The sequence below is a fragment of the Schistocerca americana genome, chromosome 5, assembly GCF_021461395.2.
Source record: "Schistocerca americana isolate TAMUIC-IGC-003095 chromosome 5, iqSchAmer2.1, whole genome shotgun sequence".
Lineage (NCBI taxonomy): Eukaryota > Metazoa > Arthropoda > Insecta > Orthoptera > Acrididae > Schistocerca > Schistocerca americana.
The window spans coordinates 60,037,302-60,064,946 of record NC_060123.1 but is presented as its reverse complement, the minus strand read 5'-3'; the positions used below and the strand labels follow the sequence as shown (position 1 = coordinate 60,064,946).

Sequence of the window (27,645 nt, the reverse complement as noted above, 5' to 3'; positions counted from 1 at the left end):
AGAGGGGAATGGGCAGGACTCTGCACCTATGTGTCGTGCTGTTGAACTAAGTATGCTTCATACCTGTACACTATACAACAAAGTCATTAATTTTTTTAATATGGTTTATGTTCACTGATGTAGAAAAAGATGTTCCATTCCCTACTTCACATTCTCAGGGGCTAAGGGCCAAATTCCCCCCCCCCCCCCCCCCCTCCTAGTAGCCCATGTTCTTCCACAGTGTTTAACCTATCTCCATATCAAATTTCATCAAAATCAGTTCAGTGGTTTAGTCATGAAAACATAGCAAACAGTGTTACTTTCACACTTATAATACTAGTATGTATTTGCACCAGTACATAATGCAAATACTGACTGACTCTCTACTTTATGTTTGTCATAAAAATTGCTCTTAGCTGTCATCAGTAAGCATCATCATTGTGGATTTTGTCATGATGTATTCAGAAGCTTATTATTTTGGATCTGTATTGTAAAATGCCAAAGATCACATCACACTCAGTTACTAAACGCTCCAGCTTCTCATTGTTGTGATGTGACAGCAGATAAAAACCTAATATTACAGGAGCTTGAAATGTACTTTCATAGTTTACCATCCATTCATGTTGTCAATGTATCACATAATTCTGTTCACATAGCTCCAGATAATTCGAACCAGTTGGAAGTGGAAACAGCAGTTTTTAAACAGAAAAACTGTGAGACTGCTGCATTAGATCATTTCTGTGTAGACAGAGTGGTAGGACTCAGAAGTATCTGCCAAAAAATGCTGTATTGATACTCAAGCAGAATTTGGAAAGACAGTGTAAACCTAATGACTGGAAGTAGGATTGCATCACCCTACAATTTAATAAGAGCAGCAGGGGAAATTGCTCTACAAGATGTATTATATATTGTGACACCAACTGCTTTCTGTGACGTGAACTGCATCTAATCACTCTTAATAATTACATTGAAGTGATATTGTGGAAAACAGTCATAATAATTGATGAAGAGAAAACATGAAAGCTTCAAGGCAGCCTTGCAGCAAATTGACAGGAAATGTGCATAATATGACAAAAGCCAATTCATAATTTAATTGAACAATGGAAAGGCCTGGATGGAATAATTACAATATTATGAAAAGGATAGATTGCTACTCACCATATAGAGATGTGGAGTCGCAGACAGGCACAATGAGAAGACTGCTATACATTTTAGCTTTTGGCCAGAAGGAATTCCTGTGAAGTAGAAAAAACATGCACACATTCACCTCTGGCAGCTGTGGCCAGGCTGGGTCATAACTGTGCTTGATGGGTTCAGCAATCCAGTGTGGATGATGTGATTAAGGAAGAGGCATGGCGAGAAGAGGGGAATAGCAGGGTGGGATGGGGGAAGGTGTAGTGCTGCTTGTGGGACTGTGCATGGACCTGGTGAGGGCAGGGCAGAGCTGCTAGGTGCAGGTTGGAGGTTGGAGGGGGCAGGAGGGGAGTGGCAAAGGTGAGAAGTAGAGAAGGGGAAAAGGTCTAGTGGGTATACTGGTGAAACAGAAGACTGTGTTGTGCTGTGGTGGGAGCAAGCAAGGGCACTGATAAGTGGAGGACAGGGACTAGTGGAGGTGGAGGCCAGGGGGTTATGAGGACATATGATATATTCCAGGGAGCACTCCCATCTCTGCAGTTCAGAAAGGCAGGTGTTGTTAGAAAGGATCCAGGTGGCGCAGGCTGTGAAGCAGTCATTGAAGTGAAGCATATTGTGTTGGGCAGTGTGTTCAGCAACCCAGTGATCCAATTGTCTCTTGGTCAGTTTGTTGGTGGCCATTGATGTGGATGGGCTGTTTATTAGTCGTCATGCCCACGAAGAAAGCAGCACAGTTATTGCTGCTTAGCTTGTAGGTCACATAAGTGATATCGCAGGTAGCCTTGCCTATGATAGGAGATGCCTGTGACCAGACTAGAGTAGGTAGTGGTGGGAGGGTGTATGGGACAGATCTCAGATCTATGTCTATTGCAGGGATATGAGATGTGAGGCAATGGATTTGGAGTAGGGATGGGCAGCAGTATATCACAGTGGGATGGGTGAGAAAGTAGTGGGTAAGATACCCATTTCAGCACAGGATGAGAGGTAGTTAAAACCCTGGTAGAGAATGTGATTTTGTGCTCCAGTCCCACTGAATCATGAGTGAGGTGCTCCTTTGTAGGCAAATGGTGGCTGTGTGGGAGGTGATAAGTGACTGGAGAGACAAGGCACAGGAAATCTGTTTCTGTACAAAGTTGGGAGTGGAATTTCTGTCTATGAAGGCCTCAGTGAAGGCCCAACACAGTGTGGTTCACAACTTGCACTACCCGGATCCTTCCTACCAACACCAGCTTTTATCAATTGTGCAGGTGGGTATTCTCCTTGCAATATATCCTACACTCTCATAACCTCTGTGCCCTCAGCCTTGCAAGTCTCTGTCCTCCACTTACTTGTCCCCTTCCTTGCTCCCATTCTGCCAGCACATCCACTAGTCCTTTTCTTCTCTGCTTCCACCTTTCTCCTCCCCCCACCCCCAAGCTCCACTACACCTCCCCCTCCCCAACCTGGTACCTCCCTCCTGTTCCCCATGCCTTCTCCTTATCCCCACCACCATACCAAATTACTGCTCCCATTAGGCACAGTTACGTTGCAGTCAGGCCTCAGCGGTCAGAGACAGTGGTCATGTGTGCATGAGTGGTGCTTGTTTGGATGAGTGTGTATTTTATACTTTAGAAGAAGGCCTTTCAGCCAAAACCTCAAATATAAAGCAGTCATTTTGTTGTGCCTGTGTGTGACTTATCATCTTCTCTATATGGTGAGCAGTAATCTATCCTTTTCATAAAATTATATGAAATGGTTGGAACAGACAGTGAAGTAGGAGTGATTTCATATTACAAGAAATACTGTGTTATCTGAAAAAGGAAACTGCAAAATTAATTGAGAAATGTTAGGAATTTGATATTAAATAAAACAGCTTGTGATGAAGCAAGCTAGGATATTTTTAATTCCCCTCTTGTTTTGCCATCTGCCTCCTTTAAATTCATTTTTTCACATTTAGCTAATTACCTTTATCATACGCGAGTATAATCTGCATTTTCATAATGAAGAAAGATTGGCCCTCTGTTTTAAAGGATAGAACACCGGATCTAATTTTGTACTTGGTTTTATGTATGTAATTGATTTTCTAATTTATTTTGATTATTCCTAGTTAGTATCATTTGTTATAGGGTGAAATCAGTGATTGTTTCTCAACTTTAATTCTGTTGTTGACATATAAACAAGTATAAATTCTGTAATAATTGTAAATGTTTGGAAGACAAAGTACTAGTAATCTTGAAGTATCTATTTAGCTCTATTCAAAAACATTTTAGCAAAATCAGCCCTTCATTAATTCCAAAGTAATTAACAGTTTTGTCCAAAGTATTGTTTGTGTACTTATATTTGTTAATTTCATGATTTAAACAAATAATTCAGCATAAACCTCGTAGTAGAAGAAACTGTTAAAAAGACACAATTTTCGATGTATTCAGTTAATTGAGTGAGTTAAGTTTTAGTTTTAATTTCTGTAAATTTAACTTTAAACAATGTGTGGTTTCAGTACTTATTATTGTGATGACATATAAGGGCCTGATTTTTGGTTATGAGACAGCCAGTCCACAGCCGAGTTTCAGACAAGTAACCTGTTCTGGTTAGAACAACAACAGTGCTTCAATTTAACTGTGAAATAAGCGTTAAACAACTAAGACTTGTGTAAAAACCAGTGACAGTGACTGCTCCATATGTACCTGTTTATTTTTAAAGAATTGGGAACTTTGTGGTTATGTTTTTACTGCTCGTAGATGTTCAACAGTAAACTATTGTAGCAGTATGTGGAGTTTCACCAACTAACTATTAATGAGGCTTATCGAAGGTTAATTAATACTGCACTTGCCATATAACTGTGTAATATTGGGGGTTGTGCAAAGCGAAAATTAAAGTACTGTGAAACGCAGCTGTGCACCTGTCAGCTACATGATTTACAGTAGTGTGCGTCGGAATCCACAACCCATTTTTCAGCCAGTGTAGCAATGCAGTACATAGACACCGAGGACAACAAACAATCAATGAAGAATTAAAAGCAGGTGGAACCACCACAAGCTGAATCATAAAAGACAGAAGTCAGATAATGAACTTATTTTCAGATTATGAACTTATTTAGTAAATCACTCCTTGGAAGTAGTTCAGAATATAGATATGAACAGTCAAGGGGTAGCACATCAAATACATGCCACAATGAGTGCTATATACACAGTTGTTCCACGCTATTTCTAAAAAATTAACACTAAAGTGACTAAGAAAGTCATCAGAAGATCAAAACAAACTGCAAAATGATTTAGAACAGATATCTCAATGGTGCGAAAAGTGGCAATTGACCCTAAATAACGAAAAGTGTCAGGTGATCCACATGCGTGCTAAAAGGAACTCGTTAAACTTTGGTTACACGATAAATCAGTCTAATCTAAAAGCTGTAAATTCAATTAGATACCTAGGTATTACAATTACGAACAACTTTAATTGGAAGGAACACATAGAAAATGTTGTGGGGAAGTCAAACCAAAAACTGCGTTTTGTTGGCAGGACACTTAGAAAATGTAACAGACCTACTAAGGAGACTGCCTACGATACGCTTGTCTATTCTCTTTTAGACTACTGGTGCACAGTGTGGTATCCTTACCAGATAGGACTGATGGAGTACATAGAAAAATTCAAAGAAAGGCAGCACATTTTGTATTATCATGAAATATGGAAATATGGGAGAGGGTGCCACAGAAATGATACAGGATTTGGGCTGGGCATCATTAAAAGAAAGGCATTTTTCACAAAATTCCAATCACCAACTTTCTCCTCTGAATGTGAAAATATTTTGTTGACACTGACCTACATAGGGAGGAACGATCACCACAATAAAATAAGGGAAATCAGAGCTCTTATGGAAAGGTATAGGTGTTCATTCTTTCCACGTGCTATATGAGATTGGAATAATAGAGAATTGTGAAGGTAGTTCAATGAACCCTCTGCCAGGCACTTAAATGTGATTTGCAGAGTATCCATGTAGATGTAGATGTAGATGTAGAACCCCCTTCAAAGCACAAACTTTCTTGCAGTTGATAATACATCAAGTAAATTGCCAAAACCCTGTTCGTCATATACGCTGATGAGCCTACACATTAAGACCACTTGCTTAGTAGCATACTGGTTGACCTTTGGAATGCAGTACATCAAAGTTACTGAGTGGCATTGAATTGACAAGTCCGTGATGGTTTTCTGGAGCTATGTAGCACCAGACATCTATGTACAGGCCACACTATTCTCCTGAATTATGGGCTGGTGGTTTGTGGGCTTGGAGTTGATGCCTGATAGTAATCCAGATGTGTTCCATCTGCTTCAGATCAGGTGAATTTGGTGGCCAAGACGTCAGTGTGAGTTTACTATAGTGCTCCTCAAACCTCTGTAGTACAATTCGGACCTTACAGCATTGCAGTTATCCTTCTGGATGATGCCATCGCCATCAGAGAAGATCTCAACCATGAAGACATGTAGGCGGTCTGCAACAATGTTCAGATGGTCTGTAACTGTCATGGTGCCTTAAGATACTACCAACAGGTATCATGGAAGCTCAGGTGAATGCCGTATGTAGCATGGTTCTACTCCCACTAACTTACAGCTGTGTCATGGTGCATGTCACAAGCAGCAATTAGCCTGGGTGATGGCATATTTGGACACAGCCATCAACCTTGTGCAACAAGGAATAAAATTTGTCTCATCAGACAACATGTTTCCATTAATCCAAGGCCTAGTCTCAATGATCCTGTGCCCATCGCAATTGTAATTGACAGTGTCAGAGCCCCATATTTGTCAGTGTACACTGTGCTCTGATACACTTGTACACCAGCACTGTAATCTATCATCAGATCTGCCACACATTGCCAGCTATCCTATTTTACAGAGCAGGGAAGCTCTGACCTCCATGTTTCATGATGAGACATAGATGTCCAACACCTTGTTTGCTTCTCATGGTTTCATGACTCTTCAGCTGCTTTGCTTGGATACTGAACCGCCAACCAGCTTCAGTGACTTGAGAGGCTTGTTCCCAGACTCTGCACTGTAACAATCTGGGCTTTCTCAAAGTTTCATATGTCACTGTGTTTCCACATTTGTGGCCCACGTGATTGCTAGAATGAGTCCCCATTCACTCTCTGCACAGATTATATAGCAGGGTGTATACAACCCTGGACAGCCGGGAGATCCAGGAAAAGTCTGGGAATTTTTTCATCCGGGAGAAAACCAGGCAAAACCCAGGAATTTTTTACAATTCCGGGAATTTTCCATTGTTTTAATTTTCAGTTAATTTTTTGTAACTTTGACTGGTAAGAATCAATACTCCAACAAAGAAATTGTATGTCGCTACTGCAGAATAATACTGCAACAATAAAAAACGAACGAGAGAAAAAAAAAAAAAAAGAAAATAAAACTTGAGTTGCAAAGGAAATGTACCATATACAACAACAAAACACAGTGCTCATACAAGCGTCTGCCAACAGCAAAATCTGTCAAATGCTTTAGGAAGACTATGCAATGTTTCATAACAACAAATTACCTCCTATGAGCGTGACTTCATAACTGTTTAGATTAGATTCGTTTGAGCGGTTCCGAGTTAGTTTATGCGCATGTGCAGTTGAGTCTCGAATGAGTAGTACCTTCTCCCACTTCTGGCTACAGAAGTGTAGTTAGCTGTATAAGCAATAGCAGCAAGCAGCCAGATGTTATCCGGGAAAATTTCACTGGTGTGCCTAAGCTGCCAGATTCACGTATGCGCAACAGGCTCGGAACTATGGGGTAGGGGCAAACCGGTGTCTGCCCAGGGCGGCAGTTTCAGGGTGGACGCGACAGATTCATATTATTGAGGAAAAAGACCGTTTCACAAAGCGTCTAGCATCCAGCGCGCGTTGGTCTATCGATTATTCATATGATTTTGAACGCATCCATGTTGCTTGCATATTATTGAGGAAAAAGACCTTGTTTCACAAAGCGTCTAGCATCCAGCGCACATTGGTCTATCAATTATTCATATCATTTTGAACGCATCCCTGTTGCTTTTTGAACATTTTTGAAAACAATTCTAAGTTGATTTCTGAATGAATCATAAGTTGATTTTTGAATATGTGCATAGTGTACGTGATGTCTCTGCCAGGGGAATCCCCGTCACATCTAGAAATAAACTTTCCTGCAGACAAAAGGGGATGGGTCTACACGACCTGAGGGGAATAAGGCTGAATGGGTGAATGCCAATCGCTGTTTATTTGTTTGACTGTATTTGCAAATGATCAGTATTGTTATAATTACTAGCGAATTCCATAGATTCAGACTAACAGAGTGGAAATAAACGACTAACAGGAATAATAGGCAACAAAGATTACATATTGTCTTCTCCGTGTATACAAGAAAATGAAATTTTGACAAAAATTTTTTGGCCAGAATGCTACACTGCTAAGGGCCAGTTATACAGTCCCTGGCTAGCAGCCGCTAAAGTTCTATTCTGGGAGTAGCGCGGAAAATGCGTTGTACGAACATGTAATAAGGCCTGGCTGGAGAATAAATGTGGTATAACTAAACCGGTGACTGTGGCAGGGTTAATTAACCAAAGAATAAGTTTTGACACTGGCAGGGATAGTTACAGAATTAGTGACGACAAGATTGTTTATTAGAATGAGGAAGGAGAAGAAACGGGAGACTCAAACAAATTACGGAAGAATATGACAATTCCAAATTTATATAAAAATTTCGTACTACTACTTTTCGATCTCATGCTTCAGAAGCTAGAGAGTATGGATAAAATGTGAAACTATCTCCTGACATAAAACTTTTTGCTTGTAGTAGGCCTAATAGGCATTTGATGTTGGTACTTCGTGAATTACATTCCGTTGTGCTATAAAAATGACCTTTTGTGTCAAACCAGTCTCGTGTATTCGGTGTGTGTAACAACTGCTGCAATATTAGGCAGGCCTATTTGGTTTTACCCAGCAGACAGTGACAAAATACACGTAATCAGCTCGAGAAACCACACCAGTCTTGGGTACAATTTGTGTTAACAGCTTTTTTAGCATTATACGATGACATTTCGTTTTTTCATGTAGCAAAACATCGACGAACTTTGATGAGGTATAGATTCTTTCCCAGAAAGTACGCTATATAAAGCTGTGACAGGATTAGAGAGAAAAAAAAGCTAGGACTTGTAAGGAATGAAGAAATGTTTACTGTCTTGCTTGTCTCTTGTCTTTACTCGTTTTATGTATTCTACACTCCTGGAAATGGAAAAAAGAACACATTGACACTGGTGTGTCAGACCCACCATACTTACTCCGGACACTGCGAGAGGGCTGTACAAGCAATGATCACACGCACGGCACAGCGGACACACCAGGAACCGCGGTGTTGGCCGTCGAATGGCGCTAGCTGCGCAGCATTTGTGCACCGCCGCCGTCAGTGTCAGCCAGTTTGCCGTGGCATACGGAGCTCCATCGCAGTCTTTAACACTGGTAGCATGCCGCGACAGCGTGGACGTGAACCGTATGTGCAGTTGACGGACTTTGAGCGAGGGCATATAGTGGACATGCGGGAGGCCGGGTGGACGTACCGCCGAATTGCTCAGCACGTGGGGCGTGAGGTCTCCACAGTACATCGATGTTGTCGCCAGTGGTCGGCGGAAGGTGCACGTGCCCGTCGACCTGGGAACGGACCGCAGCGACGCACGGATGCACGCCAAGACCGTAGGATCCTACGCAGTGCCGTAGGGGACCGCACCGCCACTTCCCAGCAAATTAGGGACACTGTTGCTCCTGGGGTATCGGCGGGGACCATTCGCAACCGTCTCCATGAAGTTGGGCTACGGTCCCGCACACCGTTAGGCCGTCTTCCGCTCACGCCCCAACATCGTACAGCCCACCTCCAGTGGTGTCGCGACAGGCGTGAATGGAGGGACGAATGGAGACGTGTCGTCTTCAGCGATGAGAGTCGCTTCTGCCTTGGTGCCAATGATGGTCGTATGCGTGTTTGGCGCCGTGCAGGTGAGCGCCACAATCAGGATTGCATACGACCGAGGCACACAGGGCCAACACCCGGCGTCATGGTGTGGGGAGCAATCTCCTACACTGGCCGTACACCACTGGTGATCGTCGAGGGGACACTGAATAGTGCACGGTACATCCCAACTGTCATCGAACCCATCGTTCTACCATTCCTAGACCGGCAAGGGAACTTGCTGTTCCAACAGGACAATGCACGTCCGCATGTATCCCGTGCCACCCAACGTGCTCTAGAAGGTGTAAGTCAACTACCCTGGCCAGCAAGATCTCCGGATCTGTCCCCCATCGAACATGTTTGGGACTGGATGAAGCGTCGTCTCACGCGGTCTGCACGTCCAGCACGAACGCTGGTCCAACTGAGGCGCCAGGTGGAAATGGCATGGCAAGCCGTTCCACAGGACTACATCCAGCATCTCTACGATCGTCTCCATGGAAGAATAGCAGCCTGCATTGCTGCGAAAGGTGGATATACACTGTACTAGTGCCGACATTGTGCATGCTCTGTTGCCTCTGTCTATGTGCCTGTGGTTCTGTCAGTGTGATCATGTGATGTATCTGACCCCAGGAATGTGTCAATAAAGTTTCCCCTTCCTGGGACAATGAATTCATGGTGTTCTTATTTCAATTTCCAGGAGTGTATATTTAATTTTATGTCACACAAAACAGCAAATTATTAGCAAATAGGCAGTAAAGACTGCAAATTTTCTGGAGTTCTTGTTCTGCCAGTTAAAAATAGTCCCATCCAGTATTAATTGCGAGATTTTTTTTTAAAGAGGGGCAGGATGTCTAAAGTGCCGACTGGGAGCAGGAGAGACACCGCAGGACATTTTAATTTCCACTGACCAGAATATAGTTTGATGGCACCCATTACAAAATATTACACGTTTGATCTCCACAGAGCGAAGTATGTGCGATAGAAGAATGCTGTGTGAAGAGGCGTGGCACTGAACTTTGGCACACTTAAGACCGAATAACATGTCTTACGTTTCCTCGAACGCGTATGTTTCATTTTTCAGAAAGATGTGTGCTACAAGATGAAAATATTTTTGAAAAGCAGATTTTTTAAATTTTTGGCATCCTACCTCAAACGCTCGAGGGAGGGGGAGCGCCACTATCTAATATTGCCTCGGTTCCGAAATATTGTAGCTCCGGACCTGATAGATAGAGCAGTCTGAAATGTAGTGGGGAGGTGGTTGTCTCCACGTGACCCGTATTTACGTTAAGTGATTTTGCTGTTTCCTCTTCAGTTATTGCTCTCACGTCAAATGAAAACAAAATGGGTTTCTGTGGTCGGGAGCTATCAAGTGCATTAAAATACATTCACATAATTACGGAAGGCTTCAAATGTTATTACTTTCAGATTTTATTTTGTTTTCACCTTTCTGACAGTCAAGCGTTAATTGCCTTGCAGAACAATGAAGCTATTTTTGTTGGTTTGTTAAAGAAATTTGACCTTTGTAAATCTTTTCTGCTGAGGCAGTCAATTTGTTTGAAATGAAGTGTTTAATTCCGCACTATGGGCTAGTTTCAACTGTTCTTTGCATTTCAAGTTCACATTTTCATCTTCTAGCATGTATGGCGTTATGCCATAATAAAGAACCAAACATGAAATAATACAGTCCTGGTACGCCAAGAAAATTTACATCTGAATCTGGACATACGAATGTGCACTTTAAGCCGAATTATGCATTTTAGTATGGTTCACGAAATTCCCATGCTCTTGGAGTATCCCCTATGTCTTGTTCCTTGTATGACATAATGGAAGGTCTATTAATGTTTTACACGTACGGCGCGGCGACGCCTGTTATCTGGTGCTCTCTGGCAACTGCCGAAACGAATCTGTTTCTAACAGGTCGCAGGAAAATATTCCGAATGGCTGTTTGAAAAGCGTAACTTTCAAAGTAAATTTACTCTTACGCAAGATGAACTCTGTGCGTGAATGTCCCATGAATTTCTTAAATCACAGAGCGTTTGACTCTCCTTCAAAAATCAATTCTTTGAGGACGACCATTTAGAATATTTTCGAGCCCAGAACGACATACTGGAAGGGATTATGTACCAAAGAACTGCAATAAATCTCTCCCACAATAAGATAATTAGTCTGTCGCAATTTGAAATTCAGGAGGTCTTCTCCAAAGAATGTGATATTATACTAAATTGAAAAAAAAAAAAAAATTGCCAACTGATATGTTACGTGACTTGTAAAAAGCTCTTGTAGATCACTATATTCTCTTAGAGAAACCCAAATATTATAATAATAGAAATCTCGTAGGAACTGGTTTTCATACTGCCTAATTGAAAGGATACAGAGTGTTGCATTAAGAAACCTCGGGGTGTACTTAATGACACAGCATTTTCAAAACGCACCACACAGTGTTTTGCAGAGTACGTATACACAATAGGGAATAATCATTATAATTGTACTATTGGGATCAATATAGGGTCTGCTCTTGTTCTTCTTACATATAAATATCTTCCATCTTATATTCAAGGAACCCAAATACAGAATGTCCACAATTAAAGTTCCAGTTTCAAAACACTGTAGAAAGAGAACCACTGCTCAGAATGATGTCAAATTTGAACAGCATATTATTGATACAGGGTTAAGCATTATGGAATTTTAAAAAATTTAATGAAAATTTTACCAGTGGATGTGGGTGTAAGAGTCTTAACATAAATGGGATTGGCTACAAATAATAGATGAATCCCAATACAACAGCAATGGTTTGAGCTGCATGTTACACCAACTGTACTGTTCAATGTGCATGGCTGCCCAAGTTTGTCAGTCAACAGTTGTGACACTGTTAGTTAGCTAAGCCCATCCACCATAGTGAAGTCATACCAGATTGGATGACAAGAATGGGTTTTTAACTGTCCTGAGGCCAAAAATCGAATAAAAAGCAAAATGACATCAGTTTTTAATTATCATGGGGCCCAAACCAAAAAAAAAAAGAAAATGGCATTTGTGTTTAATTGTCTTGGAGTCAAAAACTGCACAAAAGGAAAATGACATTTCTTCTAATTGTCGTGAGCCAAGATGTGTTGATCACGGCTTTCTGCCACAAGTTGAAATCAAGAACCAGAATGTTCAACAGCAGATCAAAATGTCTCGGGTGTCAAGTTCAGAATGTGCTGTGAGTGTGTGTCTTCAGTTCAGCTATATTTGTAATTGGAGCACTGAACACAACATTCTTCAGATAATCCCCAGCCACAAGTCACATGAATTAAGATTCGGTGATCTGGATGGCCAGGCTGTAGGGTATTTCCAAAATGCCTCTGCAGCAGCCACTTCACTGGTAGTAGAGGACCGTCATCTTGCATAAGAATGATTCTACCCACATATCCACACTGTTGAAGTATTGCAATGATGGTGGTGCACGAAAGACCCTCATATTTACCAGTGATGGTACAGGTAACAAGACACACAGTACTCATCCCCTTGAAAAAAATATGGCCCTAGGGCAAACAAGGCTGTCACCCTGCACCACACAGTCTCCTTTGCAGAATGAGGTGGTATCAGTTGATGTGTGTCCAGATTTTCCATTGCCCATATTCTGCAGTTCTGTATATATTGACATTACCTTGAAGATGGTAATGGGCTTTGCCTGTCCACGAAATTTTCCGTGGTCATTCATTGTCCCCTTCCATGTGAGCAAGAAATTCAGAGTGAATGTCTGTCTTGCTGGTAGGTCAGCAGGCAGTAGCTCCTGAGTATGGGTGGATAGCAATGCAGGATGTTTCATAGGATTTTATGCACTGAGTTCACAGGCATGTCCAGGGTACAGGCAATTCCCTGTGCACTGCATGTTTGCACAACATTGCTTGATGCCTCCTGCAATTCTGTGGCCACATCTTCAACAGATGTTGCATCAACTGCTTTCGTTCCTCTGCCAAATTGCGCTTCAAAAGAACTTACCTTTTTTTGAATGTTGTAATCATTTTCTCCAGATCGTTTGCAGACATCAGACCAATGTCTTCCTTCACACCAGAAAGTGTCCAGAACTTCTGCAGGGCTAATGGTGCACAACCACCATTTTTGTAGAAGAGTCCTACCAGTAGTGCACAATCCATCATGGAGACAGTCATGTTGTGCGTCTCAGACACTGACTGAGAAAGGGTCGTGTGTCACACATCTGTTGATGAAGTGCATATTATGACACTTACAGTTTCATCTGTTGGTCTTCTTTTTTCCCTCCACGTCATTTCTTCCAGCATCAGTAATATGCTGTTCAGATTTGACATTATTCTGAGCCAGTGGTTCTCTTTCTATAGTGTTTTGAAACTTTAACTATGGACAACCTGTGGTTCCCTTTGTTGATGCCAGTATTATAATCAAAAAATTACCAAATATGCAGCAACCAGTCGCAAAATCATGTTTTATTTATTCACTATGTAACCACTCATAAATGATGAATGTTTTTGTCACCTACATTTTTGCAACCACTAATCTGCATAGGAAAATAAAATATTATTTCTAAATGTAACAGAGTACACATGTTTCGTTGTTTACTTTTTTTTTAAGTTGCTGAGGATGGTAATGACTGGGGTAAACTAAGAGTGTTGTGGACAGGAAGCATTGACCAGCCCTCAGCTCTGAATTGCTAGATTAGTCCAACTCAGAAGTGAACTAACTCCCTAAGTGCTTAGCATTTAGTATCATCTGAAGAGCACACATAAATTTATGGGTTGCTTTTAGTTGGCCAAGCATTATCCCCTTGTGCCAAACAAAAGCTACATCCATCTAACTGAAATGGAGCTCACATACTATTGTGTGCAAAACACAGAAACAGGTGAAATGAAGACAATGCCTAGGGTTGTAGCTTGCAGAGGACCCTGTGATTGTACTGGTATGATCGTATGAAGAGAATATCACTTCACATAAACCCTGAACACACTTTTCCCAGAGTGTTCACTGAACGGAACCAATAATAAAAGTTTTTGATGATATAAGGAAAATCAGATTCCTGAGGAAATTTTATATATTTATAATTAAAATTTATATTTTTACTATTATCAGCTATTTTAACCTGTTATAAATAGTAACACATGCTTAGTATTAACAAACTGAATTAAAATTATTCATAATTTATGTTGCCTGTAATTTTCTTTTCTTGTGGGTATTTAGAGCACACTGTTTGACTGAATTTAATCATATCATTTGTCATGTTAGTTTTTCTTGTGCTATACTGTGAACAACACATATTTTCATTTGTGCACAGTTGGGTGAGTTCAGTGCACCAACTAGTTCACCTGGCTCACTGGAGGATCACAGTCCACAACTGTCATCTGCAAGTTCAGGAAGTTCAAGAGCGGGTGTCCCTGCAATGCCACATTTCCAGCAACTGCTAGAAGGTTTGCAGGTAAGCATGCTGAAGATTGTTGTTACTATTAGCAAGCTTCACAAGCTACAAAAGCTCTTCACTGCAGGCATCACAACCCTGTGCTAGGTTGTTCTATTTTGGCATTTAATTTTACAATACATCACATGTAAAATTTTCGTATCTTCTTTGACATTGCCACATCTGTGCTCTCTCTCTCTCTCTCTCTCTCTCTCTCTCTCTCTCTCTCTCTCTCTCTCTCTTGATGTGGTAACATGTAACATGTGGTGATACATAAAACTCCAGAGCAGAGATGTGTATCCTTAGATCTTCTTACCAGTGAATGATACTCAAAATGGAAAATTATAAAATAAGAAGTTGTAGGTAAAAGTGAAGATATTGTGCAAGGTTGTTATGTTTATTTGCATGTGGTGAGGTCTGTTGAGGGACAATGTGCACCTTCAACATGGTACAGTGATTGCAGGGACCCAGGAACAAAAGTTGTGGTATCACCAGCCTGACTTGGAGGTGTGCTGAATTCCAAATTGTTGGGAGAAATAATTGAATCTTGTTAAGAAAAACATGTTAAAATAATCTTTGTTGTTCTTTCTGTGTTTGCTTCTGAATTGGGACATGATACACTGCATAACAGTGAAGCACCCAGAAGAGGAGGAGGAAACAAAACGAAACTTCACAGGCTGAGAAGGAAAGTAATGTTATTTCAACGATTAGAAAATCTAGCCAGCTTCAAAAAAACATAGCAGTATCACCCCATTTATCAGTCAGACATTGCACACCACTTTGGCCTGGACTAATGCACTGATTCGTTTGGGGAGCATGTCATAAAGCGACTGTATCCTCTCCTGAGTCAACCTGGCCCACAACGGTTACCACTGGTCATGAAAACTAGCACTGTGGCAAAACTGATGTGTGAGTTGGTCCAGTACATGTTCTTCTGTGGACAGACCTGAGGATCTTGCTGGGCATGGGATTATCTCAGTATCAATCAGACTTTTTGTAGATACGTATGGCTTGTGTGGATGAGCACTGCCCTGTTTAAACATGGCACCACAATACTGTCACATGAGAGGCAATGGAGGAAGATGTAGGATGTCAGTGATGTACCTTGTACCATCAGAGTTTGCTTAGTCATTACCACTTGTGACCTGAAGTCATGCCCAATAGCTCCCCACAACATGATGACAGGAGTAACACCAATGTTCTTTTCCAGAATGGAACCTCCTGGGTTTCCACTGTACTCAATAATGATAGTCATCCACATAGTGCAGAACCGCAATTTACCACTGAACACAATCGATACTACTCATCAGAAATCCATGCTTCCTGGTCACAGTACCACTTCAGATGAAGTCATCTGTGTTGTGGTGTTAACAGCAGCCTACATACGGGACATTAATTGCATAGTCCAGGCAGTGACTGTCTGTGACAATAGTGAGGGATGATGCAGAATGTTGTAGGGTGTCCATTGCTTGTTCCCAGATGGCAGGCACAGATATGAATGGGTTGCAATGTGCTTGGTGCACAGTATAGTGATCCTCTGTTGTGGTGGTCAGCCATGGTCGACCAGAACCTTGATGACAGGTATACCTGCACTCACATTTTTATGCATTCAAACATTGGACCACTACTACATGTGAAGGCCCCATAAATCTGGATATTGCACAGTTCAACCATCTGACTAAATGGAAACTCACAATGAGGCCCCTTCAGACTCTGTCAGGTGCTGATAACACTGTCTCAGACTAGTACATGGCACCTCTGTGTCCTTCTCAGTGCTCACTCAATATCTGACTCTGTTCACGCCCACTATATACCTGATGTGGCTTGGTAACAATGCTAATGCAGTCTGGTGGCTGTTATACCTCTCACATAGAATTATAGCTGTATCATTTACATACCTGCCCATGGTGTATACATTTAGAAATTTATACTGATATATGTTTATGTCTTCTGGGTGGTCCACTTTTTTGTCAGGCGCTGTATATTGAACCAAGAAATCGTGATTGTAAATGAGTTAATGTATTTTTTGTGAAGAGAATAGATATGTTATTGTGATACTTGAGTCTCTCCTGGTATATAAAATGTTCAACCAATTTACAGGGATGCAGCCAGGTAATGTCTTTGACAACTGTTGATATTTTGACAGCTACACACACTGTCGTTTTCGAGATATAAATCCAGTGAGAGAAGGCCATGCAAGGAAATTTAAAACCTTCATGTGGGGCATATGCTGACGGACCCCTCGTGTGCACACACACTGTAAACAATATTGCCTTCATATAACCAGTGATAAATATCAGAGTTTATACTGAAAATGAATTACCAATGGGCGAGGTATGAGGTAGCATTAACTTTGTGCTGCTGCTGTTTCACAAGGGAGAGAGCAGAATTCCAAGCTGCATTTAAGCAAAACCCACCATCACCATAAGATCACTTGCTTATGTCATCTCAACTGCTTTCTTAAAATCAATATCTCAGTGGCTGACAGTGGACACCAGAAGCTCCACCTGTTATATTCCACAGGATGACCAGTACTAAGGCAGTCTTCTGCAATACTGGATTTACTCTGCTCTTGTAAGAATGTGACACACTCATGCCCAATACATGGGCCTCCATTGCCCTGGTGGTGTAACCAATGTATGACATTATACAACTGCAAGTGATATGTTAGACATCCACCTAATATAAACCAACATCAATCATCCTTTACAGACCCTAAAGGTCCCTAATCTTGGTTAGTGGTCAAAACATACATTTCACATCATGTTTCCACAGAATGCATCCAATAATCCAATAGTGTTGGCAATTCTAAGGGTAAGACAGACACGCCATAGACTTTGGTGACACCTCATTATTTTTTAACTCACCTGATTCATTGCTTGGTTGACAGCGCAACGTGTATCTGATCTGCCTCCCTCCCTCCCTCCCGCCCTCCCTCTCTCTCTCTCTCTCTCTCTCTCTCTCTCTCTCTCTCTCTCTCTCTCTCTCTCTCTAACCATTGTGAGAAAAGGTGACTTAAGCTGACATGCTTTTGGGATCTGAAATGACATGGGCCCTATCAACCAAGGTACAAAGTCCTCCTTCACTCTGAGCCAGATGGCATCAACTATTTTCCTGAAGATAGAAATCAATGTGAGTTGACATCTTACAAAGGGCGTTTCCCAACATACCATCAGTCTTCTTCTTGACATATACATCAAAGAAGGGCAGGCAGCTATCCTTTTAGTCATCACCATGAAGTGAATATTTGGGTGGATTGAATTAAAAAAAGCCATAGTATGTTACAAAGAGCTCCCCAGTGTAACTCCATCTGTCTCTTCATATAACTGGTCATTCAAGAAAAAGTAAGTGGAAGTCAGCACATATTGAAATAGGTTGTGTTAATTGAACACCAAACCTAATCTCACAAGGGGAGGTCACAACATTGGGATCACATATTTACTTCAAACTTTGTACGCCTTTAGTAGCCATTAAAACAACATAATGTGTTAGTGGTAAGGTGCACTACTGGGGCAATTCTGACAAAATCACAAGAGAAGTTTTACATGTCTGTTATATGCCTTATGTATCTGTGAGTAGGTGCTGCACATTAGAGTTCATGGTAATCAAGTGATTAGCAATCGAGCCTCACAAGACGAGTATGTATGAAGCAACAGATCAACTCCCACTCAAACTTCATTAAACTATACATTTTTTTTTTTTTAATTTTTCCATCACTAGTCATTTTATTTAATTTATATGACATTCGAGAAATAATATACTGTAAAAACCATGTGTATTTGCATGAAGTTTTAATGTATGTTTTTCATGTCTGTATGACAAATATCGTCCTGTAATGTGTGATTTTGAGAACATATCAGCTGAGGAATTGTTCATTACTCTTGTGGTCCAGACATTTTGACTTACTATATTACTGATTGTGAATAATTTCATTCACATTATTATTTATTGACATTTGATTTGTGCTTTCCAAGCCTGTCCCTCATCCTTGAAAATTTAATTACACTTAGTAAATAGTCTAGTAACACATGAAATTCACTACAACTTCATGAAAATGCACATGGATTTTTTTTCAATATATTACATCTCAAATGTCATATAAATTAAATAACATAACCAGTGATGAAAAATAGATTAAAAAGTAAGTGGTTGCAGTATTTAAACTGTTACTTCATTTGTGACTTGTTTGCTTCATGTGTATGTTAATCACTTGACGACAATGACTTTTTATGACCAGCAGCTTAGCACAGATACGTCAGTTACACAATAGATGTGTAAAACTTCTTTTGAAATTTTCTCCAAATTGCCAAAGTAGTGCATCTTACTTCTTGGACATTATGTTGTTTTAATGACCTACTAAAGGTGTTCAAAGTTTGAAGCAAATCCGTAATTCCAGCATCATGGCCTCCCCTTGTCAATTAACTGTAACAAGTCAGTCAAAGAACACAAATGATGAGAGATCATATCAAAACTAACTAAAATATCAAAATCATTCAAACAACTTCTTAATGTGGTTCACGCACTGATTTGCTAGTGGGCTTGTAGCAAGATATTTTACTACATGTTTATGTCAGAGCAACATAGGCCTAAGAGGAACCCCTTCCTTGTGAATCTTCAGAAGGCCTTATAATCAGTGGATCATGGCACAATAAGAATTAAAACTCCTATAGTCCCTTGCAAGAAGAAATTTTTCTTTAGAACGTTGTTGGTCTTCCTCTCAACCTTTTTCGTTGGGTCAGCACTGAGCCAGCAATGGATCAGACAGTAAATACTACATCTTTAGAATGTAATCCTGCTTGCTCAGCACAACTGTAGCATTGTCCTTGTCTGTGGGTAAGATAATAATATCAGGATCCAGCATGAGTGAACACAAAGAAGCTCTTGTTATATTACTCCTGGATGAATGTGTCCCAGTCAGTGTATGACATTCTTCTCCCCTCAACACTTCAGCAGCATCAGGACATGCATGGATAAACCTGCATCATCCAAAGCTTTTTTGATGAGATTTGTTGCAGAATGTCTAGCTGTAGTGCTGCATGTTATTAATGATCATGCCATCTCAGAAGTTGTTTGGTAGAGGTCAGAAATGTGGTGTAACAATTCTTTAATAGCAGTGGAGGAATAGATGGATCAGAAGTATAACCAACACATAAAGACACAGCAGTATAGAATTAAAGTAAAGAACAGCTAAATTATTTCAGTTGCAGCAGAAGAATTAATGACAACTTAATCCCTTAATAACTGAGGCCAAGCCTGAAACATGTTTCACAAATATTTCTACCTTTCATACTTGGTATTGCTGTTGTTATCTTACCTGTGTACTATGATATGTTTCTTGAATCCCATTATATTTCTTTTTTTGCATTACAATTTAGCACAGTCTTGAACCCAGTGATTTCTACAATCATACTATGATCAGTAGGGCTAGATTTTTTATTGTGAGCACACCTTGGTCCAACAGAAGAGTCACACAGCAATCAATTAAAGTTTGGGTATCATTTATAATGCCACAACAGCAACAGCACTTGCTATCCTGTGCATGCATTGATGTCTTCACTTTTGTTCTTGGTAAAAGGCCCTTTTGCACTACCCACCGTAAGCATGAGTTCCTGATATGGTTCCCAGAAGAAGACTGTCCCAACACTAACAATTAGTGGTGGCATTCATCTGAAAATTTTGAGCAGTTTTCCTGGTGAAATATGTGAAATATTCATGAAGTTGCAGGAAGCAGTAAACAACTACTTCATGTCATCTGCTCAAGAGCAAATCATGTGATCCTGTAATATTCACTGTTTAAATTTTCCATGCTATCCCACAAAAACAGAGTACAAAATCCTAGCTAATGCACCCTCCTGATATGGTGAAAGCTTAGATGTTGATTTCTTTCCAGCTTCTGAAAGTAAGAAAGCTTTCAAGGATGTTCATTATGAGTTAGTTGCCATGTATGAAAATAGTGCTACAAAATATGACACCAACCTTGCCTGCTTTTTGCTTAAACCTACATAAATTACAATGTATTTGCATAAATAGTAAGGAGACATGTTAGTGTCTTCAATTAATGATGGAATTGTCAAAATATATAGATGCAAACAAAATTTATCCAGCAAACAGTATCTGCTTACACACCTTACATATGCTCAGCTTGAGAGGCTCACCAAAAAAGTGACTTTAGAGGCAGAAGATAAAACAATGGTGCACCTTCATTTAGTCCCAGTGACTTTTCATTAACGACCTTTACAATTTCTGGAAGTTTCAATGTATGAAATGCAATCTTTGAATGTTTATCAAATATGCTTATCACATATTAGTCATTTTTTATAATGACACATCATTACATTATCAGTTATAAGAGTAGGAATTAGAGAAAAATAATAATAACATGAAACACTTCATACTGCTCATCTTAGAGGAAAGATCTGGGATTGCTGTTCAAGTGGAAGCCCAGGTGCTTCAAGGCAATTTCATTTTTGCCTCATAAATCATGCAGAAGATGTATTTTTCTTAAGGGTTATTGAGAAACATAATTTATGAGATTTTTGATGTGTCATAATGCCCTGCTAAATGTGTATTGCACTTGTTTATATTCCAACAAAAATGGCACATAATGGAAGCAGCTGCCAAAATCTTCCAACATTACAACCCTGATTCTGATTACTCTTGGTCTCCTGGTGGTGTTGGGCATGTTGTTATACCAAGACTGAACAGAAAAGCAGGCAGTGGAGATTCTCTTCACTGCTATCACCAAAAATATGAATACACAGATGTAATTTGAAAGGTTCTACTAAGGTTTCTTTCCCATGGTGTACTTTTGATGTGCTATGCCTGTAATTATGGAAAAATTTTATCAGGATCTTCTGATAAAATTATAGAAGGAAAAAAGGTTAAATCTTTGATGAAAGCTGTCCTAGGAATTTTGTTTGCTGCATAGCAATGTTCCAGAGCACTCCTCACAGCAGAAAGTGGTGCATGCAGATTTCTTTGGATATCTAATGTTATTGCATACCCAATGTATACCCAATGTATACCGCAGAGACAGGCTGGACAGTGAAGGAGGAGGCGTATTTATAGCGATAAGAAGTGTAATAGTATCGAAGGAAATTGACGGAGATCCAAAATGTGAAATAATTTGGGTGAAGGTCATGGTTAAAGCGGGCTCAGTCATGGTAATTGGATGTCTCTATAGGCCCTCTGGCTCAGCAGCTGTTGTGGCTGAGCACCTGAAGGATAATTTGGAAAATATTTCGAGTAGATTTCCCCACCATGTTATAGTTCTGGGTGGAGATTTTAATTTGCCAGATATAGACTGGGAGACTCAAACGTTCATAACGTGTGGCAGGGACAAAGAATCCAGTGAAATTTTTTTAAGTGCTTTATCTGAAAACTACCTTGAGTAGTTAAATAGAGAACCGACTCGTGGCGATAACATATTAGACCTTCTGGTGGCAAACAGACCCGAACTATTTGAAACAGTTAACACAGAACAGGGAATCAGCGATCATAAAGCAGTTACTGCATCAATGATTTCAGCTGTAAATAGAAATATTAAAAAAGGTAGGAAGATTTTTCTGTTTAGCAAAAGTGACAAAAAGCAGATTACAAAGTACCTGACGGCTCAACACTAAAGTTTTGTATCAAGTACAGATAGTGTTGAGGATCAGTGGACAAAGTTCAAAACCATCGTACAATATGCGTTAGATGAGTATGTGCCAAGCAAGATCATAAGAGATGGAAAAGAGCCACCGTGGTACAACAACCGAGTTAGAAAACTGCTGCGGAAGCAAAGGGAACTTCACAGCAAACATAAACATAGCCAAAGCCTTGCAGACAAACAAAAATTACGTGAAGTGAAATGTAGTGTGAGGAGGGCTATGCGAGAGGCATTCAATGAATTCGAAAGTAAAGTTCTATGTACTGACGTGGCAGAAAATCCTAAGAAATTTTGGTCTTATGTCAAAGCGGTAGGTGGAGCAAAACAAAATGTCCAGACACTCTGTGACCAAAATGGTACTGAAACATAGGATGACAGACTAAAGGCCGAAATACTAAATGTCTTTTTCCAAAGCTGTTTCACAGAGGGAGACTGCACTGTAGTTCCTTCTCTAGATTGTCGCACAGATGACAAAGTGGTAAATATCGAAATAGACAACAGAGGGATAGAGAAACAATTAAAATTGCTCAAAAGAGGAAAGGCTGGACCTGATGGGATACCAGTTCGATTTTACACCGAGTACGCGAAGGAACTTGCCCCCCTTCTTGCAGCGGTGTACCGTAGGTCTCTAGAAGAGCGTAGTGTTCCAAAGGATTGGAAAAGTGCACAGGTCATCCCCGTTTTCAAGAAGGGACGTCGAACAGATGTTCAGAACTATAGACCTATATCTCTAATGTTGATCAGTTGTAGAATTTTGGAACATGTATTATGTTCGAGTATAATGACTTTTCTGGAGACTAGAAATCTACTCTGTAGAAATCAGCATGGGTTTCGAAAAAGATGGTCGTGTGAAACCCAGCTCGCACTATTCGTCCACGAGACTCAGAGGGCCATAGACACGGGTTCACAGATAGATGCCATGTTTCTTGACTTCCGCAAGGCGTTCGATACAGTTCCCCACAGTCGTTTAATGAACAAAGTAAGAGCATATGGACTATCAGACCAATTGTGTGATTGGATTGAAGAGTTCATAGATAACAGAACGCAGCATGTCATTCTCAATGGAGAGAAGTCTTCCGAAGTAAGAGTCATTTCAGGTGTGCCACAGGGGAGTGTCATAGGAACGTTGCTATCCACAATATACATAAATGTCCTTGTGGATGACATTGGAAGTTCACTGAGGCTTTTTGCAGATGATGCTGTGGTGTATCAAGAGGTTGTAACAATGGACAATTGTACTGAAATGCAGGAGGATCTGCAGCAAATTGACGCATGGTGCAGGGAATGGCAATTGAATCTCAATGTAGACAAGTGTAATGTGCTGTGAATACATAGAAAGATAGATCCCTTATCATTTATCTACAAAATAGCAAGTCAGCAACTGGAAGCAGTTAATTCCATAAATTATCTGGGAGTACGCATTAGAAGTGATTTAAAATGGAATTATCATATAAAGTTGATCGTCGGTAAAGCAGATGCCAGACTGAGATTCATTGGAAGAATCCTAAGGAAATGCAATCCGAAAACAAAGGAAGTAGGTTACAGTACGCTTGTTCGCCCACTGCTTGCATACTGCTCAGCAGTGTGGGATCCGTACCAGATAGGGTTGATAGAAGAGATATAGAAGATCCAATGGAGAGCAGCGCGCTTCGTTACAGGATCATTTAGTAATCGCAAACGCTTTACAGAGATGATAGATAAACTCCAGTGGAAGACTCTGCAGGAGAGACGTTCCGTAGCTCGGTACGGGCTTTTGTTGAAGTTTCGAGAACATACCTTCACCGAAGAGTCAAACAGTATATTGCTCCCTCCTACGTATATCTCGCGAAGAGACCACGAGGATAAAATCAGAGAGATTAGAGCCCACACAGAAGCATACCGACAATCCTTCTTTCCACAAACAATACAAGACTGGAGGAGAAGGGAGAACCGATAGAGGTACTCAAGGGACCCTCCGCTACACACCGTCAGATGGCTTGCGGAGTATGGATGTAGATGTAGATGTAGACCTGGCCTGATGCCCTGTGACTTCTTCCTGTTTCTTCCATTAAGAATCAGTGGTATGACAGACATTTCCAGGATGACAATGAGGTAAGAAGAAACATGAAAATGGTCAGCAGCTGCCAAAGTGAGAAGCTTCTCACTCAGGGTGTATTCCAACTCATCCATTGTATAGAAAAATGAGTCACTTTTAATGATGAAAATGTTTGGTTTAGTTAATTTTTTGTGCCTAGATTGTGTTTCACAATGATCCTAGATGTGTCATGTTTACAGTTTTATACAAAATAAAACAGATTTCTTAGAAATTTGTCATTGACATATAAAAACAATTTTTTGTAATAATATTTTAAAGATAATCAATATTAATACACAACGCTAAAATATACTAATAGCCAACAGTAATTTATGCTACAGTTTTGCATACTTAAATAAAGTCTACAAAGTTATATATTGTTTACCACACCGCAGAAAATATTTATACATGTACAGGTAGTGAAAAAATCATTTAAATCATATTTGCGCTAATACACTTAGTCTGCATGTTTTCTTCTATATTTTCTGCAGTATACTTTGCCTTCCATTTCATTATTTCAGGAAATTTGTTTCCACATGACAAAGAAAATGTTTTACTCCATTTACAACTTTATATATGTCCCATTGATTTGCCTGCAAGTACTTCTTCACGTTATATCAACATTCAGAAATGAGATGTTCTTTCAGTTCTCATTTGAAGGTGTTCACTTTCTTTATGCTCATTATGCTAAGTGGCAGTCTGTTGTAAAAGCAGCTTCCTGCATTTTTAGGGTCGCTATCTGTCATTTTCGATCTTTTGCTTCAGATGTGGTAGTTATCTCTAGTTCTTATGTAGCGGTTATGTAAATCTCAGTTTAGAGGTGCTGTGCAATTTACCATTAAAAGAGGTATTGTCTCAAATATGTACAAACTTGACACAGTCAATATTTTTAATTCTTTGAATTTGTTTTTGTGGGATTCCCGTGGTGTTAGTTTACCTGTGCGTCTGATGGATTTCTTTTAAAGTATTAAGATTCTTTGAATGTTTACATCTGCTGCTCCTCCCCATATTGGTATAAGTACAGTGTGTGCAAGAAGATAAATCCATAGTACATTTTTAGAAAGGTTTCTATGTTCACTGTATAGCACATTCTTTTCATTAAGAATACATTTGTGCTTATTTTTGAACACATCTTATCAATGTGATTTTCCCATGTTAGAAATTTATTCACATCTATTTCCAGAAACCTGTTACAGTCCACTTCTTCTGATTCTGCATCCCCAATGCTCAAAATAAATTTGTCTGAACTGTTAGTTCTGTTTGTTTCAAGTTTCTTCCTGTTGTTCATTATATTATACACTGTATACTGCAATGATGCATTGTCAGCCCTGATGAGCAGCTTTTATTTTGAGTGAGGATCGTAACAGCATATGCTAGTGAATTCAGTCTCTTATTTAAATTGTTTAGGTGTACCTCCCACTTCATATCTACCTGAACATGTATACCTAGAAATTTTGTATGACTGACCTTCAACACAAGGTTTGCAGGATGGAGGTTTTGTGTGGTATGAAAGTTAACCACCACAGTTTTTTCAGAACTTACGATGAGCTTATTGGTCTTGAACCAGTGTGTTAAGGTATGCATAACCGATACTGCAGCCTCGTGCAAATTTTCCTCATTCTGTGATTTAATTAGAATATTAGTGTCATCTGCAAACAGTACAGTGGTTCCATAATGTATTTTACTAACCAAGTAATGTACATACAGCAGAAATAGGACAGGTCCTAGAACTGACCATTGTGAGACTCCATACTTGATTTTCTGCTCATCACTGTAGAAACTAGACATTTTTTGTGTTTCACTATCTTTGTGTTTTATTTCTGTAATCTGCTGATGATTACTGAGGTACAAGTGGATCCACTTTTCAGACTGGCCTCTAATACCATAATTACTTAATTTACACAAGAAAATGCCATGATCAGTTACATCAAAGGCTTTATTTAGATCCAGAAATATCCCAGATACATGTTGTTTATCATCCACTGCCTTTAATACTTCATTTAAGAAGGCAAAAATTGCTGATTGAGTTGACTTTCCAGCTCCACTTATCAGCCTCTCTTTATTTAAGAAAACTTTCAATCTCCCAAGGAACATTTTTTCCATAGTTTTGCTGAAGCCTGACAAAACTGAAACTGGTCTATAGTTAGCAATATCACTTTTTGCACCCTTCTTATGCAGAGGTGTTAGTTTTGCAGTTTTTAGATTATTAGGAAATACACCATTCTCAAAAGATGAATTTACTATGTCTGTTAGTGGTTCCAAAATAAATGTTGCACTAGCTTTGATAGCATCTGGTATCTCATCAACACCCACTGAATATTTATTAGGCAATTCTTTTAGGAGTCTTGACAGTTCCTCAGGTGTCGCTGGATACAGGAATAATGTGTTTGAATGAATTTCTTGATCTGAGTGACTGGTTGGCTGTTTGTCATGGTGTGTATTTATTAACTGCTATGCTATATTTGAGAAACAATTGTTGAAAGCACTAGCAACATGTTTGGGGTCTGTTAGTTTATTTTTATTCATAATCAGCTCTATATTACTGTGATTAACTGGCCAGGCACCCATTTCTTTCCTTAGAGTTTGCCAGGTTGCTTTAGTTTTATTCTTGGAATCATACAATATTTTGTCATTTTGTAGTTTTTTTGCTTCTGAAGTAACTCTTGTTCGTATTCTTTTGTATCCTTTGAAATATGCAATAAAGTCAGGACTGGTATTATGCTTGGAGTACTCATACAATCTCCTTTTATTTTGACATGATATCCTTATCCCTTTTGTAATCCACATGTTTGTTTTTTGAGTAGAGTTCAGCATAGTTGTTTTCTTGGAAAAAGCTATTTCAAAAAAAATATTTGACTGTAGCCATAAACTTATCATATTTCTCATTGGTCTCATTACAGTCATATACATCTTTCCAACTTCACCCTCTAGGAGAGAACAAAAGTATTCCACATTTTTTATACTGAAATTCCTTACAGTGTGTTGTATTTGACTGGGAATTTGGTGTCCTGAAACATTCATTGCAATAATTTGAGCATAGTTATCACTAAAACCCATGTTTACAACCTGTGTGTTATAGGCATATTTGCATGTATTTCTTGAGATCTGATCAATAATAGATGCAGAGGTAGGTGTTTCTTGAGTTCGTTCAGTTACCGTTGGACTGATGTTGAACTATTGTAGTAATTTTATGTCATCTCTGAATTTATTGGATTACCAGAAATCAATATTAAAGTCACCACATACAATTATATTCTTCTTGGGAGAGTGAATTTCTTCCAAGAGTTCCTTCATGTGATTGTAAAACACTTTTTCGTCTCCATTTGGTGACCTGTATACACAAATAATAACTGTATTTTGCCTTGATAGTTCAGCAATGGAGAGTTTTATATCTTTTTCATAAGATATTTTGTGGTATTTAGTTGTTGTTATTATGATCTTCAGTCCAGAGACTGGTTTGATGCAGATCTC

At 39.7% G+C, this 27,645-nt stretch overlaps 1 protein-coding gene across 1 annotated transcript in view; it reads left to right on the top strand.

Annotated features, from left to right (window-relative positions):
* Positions 1–27,645, top strand: part of LOC124615662 (protein madd-4) — a 514,315-nt gene that overhangs the window by 365,912 nt on the left and 120,758 nt on the right. The window contains exon 19 of the mRNA XM_047143690.1: positions 14,333–14,473. Coding sequence (XP_046999646.1) covers positions 14,333–14,473 — 141 coding nt within the window. The remainder of the gene's footprint in view (positions 1–14,332; positions 14,474–27,645) is intronic.